The sequence below is a fragment of the Streptopelia decaocto genome (genome assembly GCF_964273445.1).
Source record: "Streptopelia decaocto genome assembly, chromosome: 9".
Lineage (NCBI taxonomy): Eukaryota > Metazoa > Chordata > Aves > Columbiformes > Columbidae > Streptopelia > Streptopelia decaocto.
In genome coordinates, this window is record NC_138664.1 from 11,794,682 (window position 1) to 11,807,150 (window position 12,469).

Sequence of the window (12,469 nt, forward strand, 5' to 3'; positions counted from 1 at the left end):
GCTAAATACCCTGAAATATTTTGCCGCCTTTTCTTTATCAAATGTTACAGTTAAGAAGTCTGTTTGAGCAGAGTTCTAGGAAGATGAACAATTTAAACAACTAACATTTGTTTCAGTCTAAGAGGACTAAACATGCAAAATGATGGCTGATTTCAGCAGGACTTTTTTTTTTTTTTTTTTTTAAGATCTGGGTCTGGGTAATCGTAAAAATGTGTCTAAATTAGAAGAACTGGGGCAGAGCAGATAAACACCAAGACACAGGAGTTTGATACACTGTTAGCGGTTTCTCTGTTCAGTTTTGTGAATCAAAAATAGAGCCTGAAATTCTCTACTCACATTTCCTTGACATCAGCATTTAGGGCAAATCAGACTCTGCGTTTTCTTCCCATGGAAGTGGAATTTCCAGCAAATGGAGACAGTCATAACTGTGAATTTCTCACCAGTCTTCATTTTCACAACAGTTTTGGATTCTTGTCAAGTTTCTGGAAATAATCCAGGAGAAGGGATAGCGATGGATTTAAATTATACTGCTGTGAGGAGCAAATGTTTCCATTTATTTCACCAAAACAAAAACTTTGCATTTCTAGCATAGCTAAAAAAGTAAGTAGATTCTGTTGTTTAAAGATTGTTTAGCACTTTTGCCAGGTATTGTAGGGAAAAAGGAATTTGAACTTTCTAATCAGGTTTACTCCCACACTCTAACGGATGAATACACTTGTGTAGTATTTGGGCTTCAAATACTGTTTCTTTTTTTTTTTTCATTCAACTGTTTTTATGTGACATGATCAATCTTTCTACCTGAATAGTGACATTTACAATAAATTGTCACCTTATATAACCTACTGTATATTTCTCATGTGTGACACATGAATCCTTTTGAAAAGCAGTTTCAGTTGAACAGTAGGTGTGACAAGTATGGTGAGAAAAGTTGGGTATTATTAATTAGACCTCTCCCAAGCACGGGAAGCACAAGATGGCGGAATCCTTGACAGCTCGTTTTCCTCCTTCCACATCAGATATTGCCCCATGGTCACTTAAACTGGCACGTTGTGTCCGCCCCAAAGGCGAGTTTGAAAACTGTCGTGGACTGTTTGTTGAGAGAAGACACTTAGAGATTAGCAAATTTATTAAGAAAATAGTAGTTAAAAGGCATTAGGTCATGGCTGAAGTTGGAAGGGGAGGTGCAAGCACGTCCTTTTACCATTAATTCAAACACCTCTTATTTTAGTACTTCCATAACTCTGCCTGAGCATTCCACTGAAGTCATTTCACACACACGACCGTAAAACTCCTGTGAAGGAGGAAGGAAGGCCCTTGGTGTCCTGTCAGTACCACTGAACTCAGAAATCAAAATTCTTGGATGTTGCTTTGCAAGGTCGCCCCTCCCGCAGAGCAGCCCCACCAGTGAGCTGCTGAGATGCGCTGATGCCTCGTGCAAATGAGCAGCCACATCCTCGAGTGTTTTGTCCCCATTACTGTCTCCATTTTGAGTTTTAACTTAGCCAGGTTGCAGGTATAGATCAACTAAAGTAGCGGTGCTTTGAATCCAGATAGGAGCTTTGGCTTCTGGAAAATGCAAATTTATCTGAAATGTTTCATGCATTTGAGACCAAATGCTGTGGAGCAAAATGTTAGTGATACACAGAGCAGCTGTACATAACAAACCAGAGATGATGGCACAGGTTATACAGAATGCATAGAGTATGATCAGAGTACACGGAGTTCATTTGGGTTAGTTTTGTGTAAACTGCAAGGAAAGGAATATTAAACCTCTGCCTTTAATAAGCATTGTCAGCTGAGCAACCATGTTCAAAATGTATCAGGTGTGAGGATTAACGTGGTTCATAATGTCCATCGGAAGGTGAATGATTCAAAAGGAGTGAATATTCCTCTCATTACATCTAATGGGGTCATGTCAGTGGCAGCTAATATATTGTGAATTAATATGTTTTATTAACGTATCTGAGAAGAGTACATGCGGTAGTTGGTGTGATGCTCTAGTGTATCTGCAGAACCACAGCAACATGCAAGTTCTGACTTTTGATTGCTACTTCAACTATTATCCCTTTCAAATAATTACTGATTTTCCAAGTGATATTTGCATGTTGTTTTTTCTGCCTCCATTTAGTTCTTGAAAACACATGTATTTTCAAGAGGACAGTTTAGAGTAGGGAAATCAGCTACTTTCCACTTTCCAATAATTGGAAATGTGCAGAAATGTGAAATGTTGTGAGGATTTTGTTAGTGGGTCAGGTGAGATTTTATGCTGAATGTTACATTGAACTTCCTTATGGATTCAGTCACAGCTGTTGTGACTCACAACTCATGTTGCACAGTTGTGTGTGTTTCTATATACACACTGATTGATTTAGAATTAGCTGAATTTAAAAATTACAGGATTAGAGATTATAGTCACAGCGGTCATGGCATTTACTGCAGTCTTTTGGAATGTGAGTGTGCAATCAGTTGGAAGTCTGTCCCTAACTAGATAAGCCAAGCTCAGGCAGGCTGCCCCTCATTCCTCCTCTGCAGCAAATGATCAGGTATCACTGCGACATCTCCTTAATGAAGTGGCTTTGGTGCCTTTTATCTGTGTGAAAGATGAAACGTACCAGGATTCTTCCTTCACGATGGTGTCATTTTTTTTCACTGTTTAAAAAAAAAAAATATCCAGCAATGTAGAAGACTCAAAATACTCAGTCTACAAGTTTAAATTATAAAGCTCTATAGGTCTGGAATGTTTAGGTCTGTATTTAAAATCTCATGACATAAAAACATGATGTTACATCAGTTCACTAATAGAAGTAAATTCATACAGCTGATGTAATTAGTGCTATAACACATTTGGGATTTAAAATCTTTTTATTTCAGCTTTTTTTAAATCCAAAATTCGGATTTCTTTCAAATATGTACCATGGGTTTTCTGAAGACAGGTTGCGGCGGGGGGGCTTTACTTGTTTTCCAGGCTATTCCCAGTGCACCCGTGAGCATATTCCCAATCTCGCTCTCCAGCAGAACTTGCAGATGGGGAGGCTGTGTGACATACTGGGTACGTTATGAGCTGTTGGCTGCCTCTTTTTTGATTGTTATTTGCCCATAGAATGTCCGATGAGGACATTTTGTATTAGTGTTAAATATAGAGAACAGATAAGCTCAAAGTAATTTATCTGCTACGGCACTTGCTCCTGCCCATGTTATTCATAAGAAGAACAATGCTGACTCTTGCCAGCTCTGTGCTAAGGTAAAGCAGCCTCACCCTGGGGCATGCTGAGCACCACAAATGATCAAAAGTGTTTAGTGTTCTACAAAATTAGGTAGCTAATTCTAGTGTTCATTCAGGCTCATATGGAGAGATGTGCTAGAAAAGAGCAAGCCCTTATTTAAACTGATTTTTTTTTTTAATTAGTAAATGAGGGAAAACACATGCATTTAAAAGTTTTTCCTAGAATGACAGTCCTCTGTTAAGCAGAGCAGTGAAGAACATTATTTGTCAGTGACCAACTTCATTGGCTCCCTGGAATGACATGCTTTACATGATTCATGTATATTTCAGTATCATTATTATTTTATAAATACCACTTAGTAAGTTCGTAACAAAAATATATTAGATCCAGAAATTTACAGTTGCCTAAAATAATAATGTAATTGCCTTTATATATTATCTAGGCACTAATAGTGTTTTTCTGCAATAGTTTTATTTTTTTTAACATAGATTTTTTGTTTGTTTCTAAAATGATAGTTACAAACTTAAAGGGATAAAGTCAACACACTGAACAGGCATTTTCTCATTTTAAATCTGTGAACATGAAAATTGGTTCTACTGTAAAATAGACCATGAGTAAGACACAAACTAGTTAAACATTACCTAAATTATTAACTAGATCAGATGCTTTACCTGTGCCTGGCAGAAGAGCATTGATATTTACCATATTGATTTTCCTTTTCTTTAGAGTACCAGAGGATTTCCTTGCTTGTTGTAATCTGCTATGAGCTAATCTGTCTCTGGAGCCCCACCGTGTCCAATGCAGACTTGTATATCTCTTTATAGGGCAGTGCTAAGAGTAGTAAAATGTATTGCAGCATTTTATTCAACAATTTCTCCTGGGCTTCTCCATTTCTGACGGTGCAGTCCATTCAGCATCACAGCCCATTTTGGCGAGGAGTCTTTTTGTACCATAGCTGGTAAATTTTCAGGCTTGTTTTGCAGCTCTGAGTAAATGCCTAAAAACAACAGAGTATTGACTACCAGTTCTAATGAACTGTTCTTTTAATTATTTTAAAAATTTATACGATAATGAATTGTATTATATATATATATGTATGCTCTGTTGGAGCTTCAGATACAGGGCTGATCGTCAGATGCTGTTCTACTAAAATGCTTCAGTTGAGCTTCTGGCCTTACATTTTTAGATCAAGTGAATGTGGGATATTTTATTCCAACATGAGGCTCAGGGTTTCCTTAGTCCGATACGTGCTCTGCCTCTGATTCCTTCCCGTGTGGGAGCAGTTGGCACTTTCCAGGCTCTTGTTCCTGTGCCCAGTGAAGACAATGAAAGACTTCCTACCCATTTCAGCAGGAGCTGGATCAAAACCTAGCAGTGCTTTTTGGCAGCATATTCCATTGCTGTTGCAAGGCCCATTAATTCATTAACTCATCTCTTACATTAATATTTTAGAGGAGCAGAGTAGTTAAAATTTCCCAAACCAGTGTATATTAAAGAATGCCACTTTCTCACCTCTAAGTGTTTGTGTATACACTGTCTTTCAGCCCAAGTTGTTTTACATGCAGAAAAACAGATTTTCACACTGTGGTATTTAACTCGCTAATCTGCACACTCACACGCTCAGCGATAGTTATTAATGGTGTCCTGCTGTGAGCTTTTGTACGGACAGGACAAGAATAGGAACAGGCCGTACAAAATCCAGGCAGCGTATGAAAAGGGAATTTCATCATTTTCCTAAACTTAACTGCTCAGTTTTATAATTTACTGAAGTTAATGGGATATGTTTTTTTAAAGCAGTGTGCAATTCCCATTGATGTTAATGTGAGTCGTGCATATAAATCCCCCTGCAACACTTGCAAAATTCTGCCCCCAATATGTTCTGCAGAATTGAATTCTGAAAACTAGCTATTTCCTTGGGTTGCTGACCTGTCTTCAGAGAAATGCTGAAGCACAGAAAAAGCAGTTAAACCACTAAGATTTGGGAATTACGGATCTCATTTTTATTTTCAGTGGGTTTTTTTTAGGCAAGCTATTTGTTAGCAAATGATCAGGAATTCTCAGATTGCTGTTCTGAATAGACTCTACCTTTCTTCCAGTAATGAACATTGTGCCCCTTTGTTTTAGATGCCAACGTGGACGTCATCTACATCTGCCCCCTTCAGCTGAGTGAGGAGTTACTGCGGTATTACAATAAACTCCTGGGTCTGCAGGCAGCTGTTAGATCTGGGAACCCTGAGGACATGGCTGACCTGCAGGACAGGTTCAAAATTCTCACCCCTGAAGCTATAAACAGCTTCCCTGTGAGTTTGTCTTCTAATTACTACAGCTTGAGGGATGCAGTAAAATTAAATTGGAAATTTTATAACTTGTAACGCTCTGGTACACATCAGTGAAATATTACTGCAAGTTTAAGGGCTTTACTGATTAGACTACTAGTTAGAGCATTGGAAATAAATATCCCGGTTTAGTTTTATAGACTTAGTTGAGATAGTCCTATATTGGCTATTTGTAGACCACTGTCCCTTCTTACTATATAGTTGGGACTGGGAACTTGATAGATTTATATCTCTAAGCAAATCATATCAGTAAACCATTCTTATTACTCAAACTTAATCTCCAGGCAGCCCAGTATTCAATCATATGTGTGTTTGTAGTGTTCTTTTAATTAAATCCAATTCAGAACTACTTAAAGAACAGAACTTAAAACTGCATAGGTTAGATAATATAGAAATATTAGTTCTAAACCTGTCAAGTAAGTTTTAAATCCATGTGGTCCATGGTCTAAAAAGAGATTTTAATGAATGTACACTACACACAATGTTTCTGAAAATACTACAGTGCAGTGAAGATTATCTGCAGTGGAGAATAATTTTATATTGTACATATTCAGTTTATAGTGTCTTAGCTGAGATTTTATTTTTATGAAACTTAGGGGTCCGTTTGTATCTCCAGGGTCTATGCTTAAAGCCCTGCTCTTGTTTTTAATATATATTAGTAACCCTCTTCTAGTTATTTTGTTGAACAATTATTTGTTGTACCATATACTGATTCAAACTAATGGCTTCAGAAGGTAAATAAGCTTTTCTATATTTTGTAAATGTGTTGCTTTTCAAATGTAGTTCTATAGTAGCTGTTCAGCAAAACACTCGCATGTGTGGATAAATCCTTTTCTGTTGAAATAGTCTGGAAACATCTATGTGAGAAAAGTGCTCAGCTCTTTCGCTGTATATGGAGGGACCCCGAGTCGGAGCTGACTGATGGTTTTGCCATAGTTCAAATGAATTCTGTAGATATGAATGTGTTATGTTTTCTCTGAAGCTGGAGAAAAAGCATCAAGAGATGATATTTGTGTTTTTAGGAGCTGGCTTTGCTTTAGCATTGTGCTTTTATCTCAACACTAGAAACCTACAAGAATCAGAGCTGCCTGTGCTGGGCCTTCACCTTGTGAAGTAAAATTATTGGGGTGGTAAATCCTTGATAAATACCAGTGATATATTTTTGCTTTTTAAATTGCAGTTTGACAATTGTAGCTGGGGTTTTTTTTCCATCTGGATACTGCTTATTTTTCCAGCAATACCTATCAAATATTGGAAGCTTTAATAAGCATTCCACATAAAACATCCTAAAAATATTGTATAGAACACATCATATTAAGGATAAAAATGTGCTAAACCCGGACAGGCTGTCCGGGAATGGAACATTTCTCTCATGGACTATTTTGGTCGTGGTGATTTGGCTGAAGCAGTTTTGCTGTAGAAGCAGGTTGTTTTCAAGCATGCGTCTCTTGTGTATAGCCTTCCCTCTTCCCATTTCTGTTGAAATATTCCCAACAAAGTTTCTTTTCCAGAAAGAAAAGAGTGAACAGCTTTGTGAAAATTTATTGTGCAGCTGTGATTTACTGGGAAACGTTTACATGCCCTGATGAAGGGACCTAACAATTACAATCATGGGTTTTACCTGACACCAGGCTGAGGTATCCCCTTGGCTCTTCAGCACAGTGCAACGTATGCAAAATCCTCAACCTACATTCTTTTCATTGAGCATATGTTCTTTACCATCTATCAACTAATGTGTCCAAGAAATGTATCTTTTGTGAGGAGAGGATGTGGATTTAGCTGTCATTTCGTCTGTAAGGGTTATGGTTTCTGTTATGAAAAACCTTTGTTGTACCTAATCTATCTACATATATCCCTAATATATGAACATATGGCTTGAAGGCCACCTTAGCAGGCTCCTTTGAGCAACTCTAGAAGCACAAATCAGCCTTGCCCAGTTTCCTGGATATTCTGATGGAACTGGATGGAAGGAAAATCTGGAAGACACCAGACACACGTAGTCCTGTGAGAAAAGGGTGTCCAAATGCCCCTGTCCTTAGACAGCTGCTGGCTGTTAGAGTGTCCTCTTGTGACTCAGTGCATCCAGGTGCAACATGAAACACTTCTAACAAAAGGTGACCCTACCCTGATTCTCTACTAGCTGCACATTGAAACAGCAGAGTGGTAACTTTGCTCATCATATTAATAGTAAAACTGATGCCAAGGGTGGCTTCTCTGATCCTGAGAAGTTTATAAAAAAAATCAACAGGTTTGAGAGAACCAAGAACTGGCTTTTTGTTAACCTGCCAACCACTATTTTGTGCAGTCGTGCTGGAATTCTGAGGATTCCTCAGTTTTGCTTTTACCTGCTTTCACTCGCACAACTGTATATCATGGCAGCTGTACCACTCGGAGCAGGAATGAACTAGATTTTACAGCCTGTTTCCTGCACTCCTTAATTAACTGTAAAATCCATTATTGAGAGACACAAAGCAAATCTCGCCCCTACATCACCACTCGTGGCCCCAGGGAGTGAGTGACCGGGGCTGGAAATTGATCCTGTTCTCTCCACGGCCACGAGCCCAACTGAACGGGCCATCTCCTGCTTTTGTACCACGCCCAGGAGAGAGGGAACAAATCAATCGGAACATGAAGAGTCTCGGTTTTCAAACTTACAGAAGGAAAAGGCTCCAGGAAACTTGTTTGTTGTTCTTTTTGCCCTTACACTTCTGTGACTCCCTTTTTCCTACTAGAATGTTGAAGAGTATCTAATTTTTCTGACTTATATCCTCACTTTCCTTGCAGTATGTCTGATTTCTTTACAGAGAAACTTGAGTGCTTTTTTTGGAGCTGTGTGTTTGGTATTGACAAAAGGGGATTCCTTTTGTCTACTTCCAGGGGCTTCTCATTTCCTTTTCCGCTGTCGTCATCATCCAAGTAGTAGAATCAGGATTTATACTTCAGCCCCTGTGAAGGAGCATCCAGGACCTTGAGGGAAAACATTCTGGGTTCTCCAGTCCAGGACTTTGAAGGAAAGTACTCTGGGTTCTCCTGAAAATTCCTGGCAAATCCAGGAGTACTTACTTTCCTGACTAGGGCTTAAGTTAGATGAAATCTCAATGGGAAGATTTCCTTCTTGTTATGACTATTTGTTTATGGCAATTTATGGCAGTGGAGGTGTCTGTACTATTGCTGTATAATGTCCATCCCTGTCTGTCTCAACCTCGAGGTGCCTCTATACCTTTGGAAAGATAATTGGGTTATCTGCAGGCCATGCATATGATATGTTGTAGAAAATAGTTTTGAGGTTTCACCTGCTATGACCAATATTCTTAGTATAAGTTTAGAGGTTATAGCATGTCATGAGTAGCTTTGTTCAGAATAGATCTTCTTTTTTAGAAGAAATGAAAAATTTCTTGAAGTTGAGACCCCTTTATTTTAAACAACAAAATCCCACCCTCTCTTTGAGTGCTCTGCAGCTGTGTTCACATGAGCTATCAGAACTATTGTGTAATGGAAATGTATATTCCCAGTAATTTAATGTGATCAGTGAAAGCTTTTGTAAATCAAAGTGTTTTATTCTCAGACAATCGCTTAAAATACTGGTGAACTGTATGGTGAAATACCATCCCTGCTATAGGGGTTTTTCTTCTTTTTTGTATTGATTTTTAGGAGCTTTAGAGTTAAACCATGCCAGAAGTGTTGCTGAGATGAATCACTATTATCCAAAGGCCACCAGCCTCTCTGCCGACTGACAGAAGGGTAATTCCACATGGATCAAATAAATACAGATGTGTAGTAATTAGTTCTATTCCCAGCGAGCCCATTTCCAACACACTAAAGATGTGCACGATTATGGAGCCTCACCCCAACAGCTTTTATCAATTTAAACTGCTAAGCTACAGGATAGGTCATAACCCAGCCTGCTATTAATAATGTATTTATCGTGTGCAATGTTATAAATTAGGTTCATGGAACAGAGAAGAACACCTTTTAACAAGAATAATGTTATCTTTATACAGAAGCATCACATGTGCCTGGCCACTCAACTGAAGTACAGTCCCAAGACAATCCAAAAAATAAAAATTCTTCTCCAGAGCAGAGATGCCTACATTATAGGAGGGGTTCCCCACAAAGATGATTTAGCAGTGGCTGACATGCTAAATGTCCCTATATTGGGCTCGGTGCCAGAAGTGGCTCATCTCTATAGTACCAAGTCTGGAAGTAAACGCATTTTTGCCAGCGCTCGTGTGCCAACCCCTCCTGGAGAGTCTGACATCTCCAGCATGGACCAGGTAAGCAGGACGTGGGCCAGGATGTGTCCTCGTGCAGATGCCTCTTTTTGCTCGATAGGACACAAACTTCATCCAATTTATAACATTGATTAGACCCTAACTGGGTTTAATTAAATAATGTATGAGGTTGCTTCTTTTTTGGTTGTATCTCACCCGTTAAGTGCAATTTGTATCCTCGTCAGGAAGAAACACAATTGTTCTGGTGTTCTTCATGTTCTTTTTTGAGGATAAGTAAGGGCGTTTGGTTCCGTTATTTCAAACAGTTTCTGTTGCTGCTCCATGAAGTCACGGCCTCAATGAAATTAATAGGAATTTTATCAGTGACTGAAAATATAACAAGGATTTCTGGGAAAATTTAGTATTTATTGAAGGGAGAATTTCTTCCCCTTAGGAAGTCAATCCGTTCAAATTGAGGTTCACTGAGCATATCTGCAACTGGAGTTTTACCTCATACCTGGCTTCCCACTGCTAAATTCACCTGTCTTGTTAGCATGACCAGTAAAAAAGAACAAGATGTTACTAAACTAAACTTACAAGGCACAAAACTTTTCTGTACTATGTTCTGTTTACATATGTTTATTCAGTGCCTCAGTATTACATTCTATACGCTGATTTTGCAATAATCTAAGTATGACAGGTACTGACTTTTTAAAAAAATATGTTTATGGTGGTGCTACATCTCATACAGGAAAATAACCAGTGCCATGGTTTGCAGGAATTCCTACTTCTTAGGCTTTTCACAGTGCTTTGCTTTTTATTAATCATCTTTAACACTGAAAACAATCTGAGCTACACAAATAAATTGCAACTTCTATAGTAGATGAAATGAATGTATGATCAACGATTTGAAAAACAATTCTTTGATTTATTGTTAAATAATTTATCTGGATCTAATATTTTTGATTCATACTACAGTGTTATGGAAGTTCTACTTCTGTTGTTTGCTTGTATGAAATATTGACATTTTTAGGTTAAATAATCAAAGCAAGGTGACACTATGTTAAAGGACAATTCAATTTTCACTTAAAGATAGCACATAATTCTGTGTGATTGGTACAGTCCTTACAATATTATTGATCTTTTTCCATTACTGTAGGGGAGTCATCAAGAAAAACACATTTATGCGATTCTCAAAAGCCACAAGTAATAACAGCTGGAACACACGTGTAATTGTATTTCAGGTTATCATTTTTAAAAAAGAAACAAAAGTCCCTCTGTAAAAATGCAGAAGGCCAATGCAACAAGATCTGATAACACTTTTACCAGGTTCAAAGGCATTTGCAGTTTCTAAGAAGCTAATTGCATCCTACACCAGCTGGGCAAAAGGCATTTTAAAGTCATTTAAATCTGTATACATACACAAATAAATAATTAGCATTTTTATAAAGCCTGCTTGGTAACTCCTTCGTACATTTATAACCACATAATGTACTCTCCAGTAGGAAAATTTCACAGATGTTTTGGCTGGTGTTAGAATCTGGCACAACTGTTCCTCAGATTTTGCAAATCGTGGAGTCCATCCCTTGTCATTCCCCATCACAAACATTTATTGAGCAATACTGATTATCCAAAACCTAAAATCCTGATGAGACAAAAACCTGGACAAGCAAATTTCTCTCTGCAGATCACAGCGTCACCGACCACTGAAGGGTGTGGTTTGGTGGACTCAAATAAAGGACAAAGGCCATAGATTCTTCATCAAAAAATGTTGAAGGTTGCTTTCCCTATGTATCCAAAAGAACTGTAACAACACAAGCATCTCCGAGAAAAAATAAATTTCAAGTCCAAATATTTAGAACTGGAAGTCTAAATTGAGGAACAATTTAATATTGTCATAGTGTAAAATATCTTTGTCGTTGCTCCGCAGATGATTCGTGCTCTCAGCCAGCTCATTGTTGACAATATGGATGTGCGGCGCTGGCTGTTTAAAGCGAACGAGGGATCTGGAGGAAATGGCACTGCCTATTGTGATGTTATTCCACATTTGAAATGCTACCCCTGGCTTCAAAAAGAGTGTCAGAGGTACAGCCCTGAGAGGTGGAGTAAGAAGAGCGCACATGTGAGTAACGAAGGAGTGGGGTATCTTGTTGTCACGGCTTCTTAATAGTCCACTGGACTTCTTCCTCACGTCTTCCTCTGATCTTTCATTTTAAGACTTTGGTCAGAGTTGATGAGCCCAGACTAGCTTGTACAAAGCAATAGATAACAATAATTCAAATAAAACAGTTAAATATTCCAAAATATAAATGGATGTCTGGCATCCAACTGTGGAATAAGTTGGGTGTCATAACACTTCACTCATATGCAATAATGTGCACATTTTACACAGTGTTTTTATTCAAATTGAGGACATATAAATGAAAGTAAATAGGCAGTTCACACTTACAACTACAGAGAAACCTAGAATTATTGGAACAAAGCGTTGGACTAATATGGTTAAACAATAATCCATTTGAAGCCACATACAAACTGGTTGCTTATTAATCTGGCTTTCCAAGGATTATTTTTTCAGTACATTTTTCCTCACTAATAACTTTTAAACCTGTTAGCTCTTTTCAGCTGTGTACGCCGGAACACTTGAGGTCTCAGAGATCATTAGACTCCTGCCTGTTTCATTACAGCGGGTGTTTAGGTG

At 38.2% G+C, this 12,469-nt stretch overlaps 1 protein-coding gene across 1 annotated transcript in view; it reads left to right on the plus strand.

Moving 5' to 3' along the window:
- The window catches only part of IQCH (IQ motif containing H), a 66,897-nt gene that overhangs the window by 23,141 nt on the left and 31,287 nt on the right, over positions 1–12,469 (plus strand). Inside the window, 4 exon segments of the mRNA XM_082060981.1 lie at positions 2,966–3,049; positions 5,349–5,524; positions 9,562–9,834; positions 11,702–11,893. Coding sequence (XP_081917107.1) covers positions 2,966–3,049; positions 5,349–5,524; positions 9,562–9,834; positions 11,702–11,893 — 725 coding nt within the window.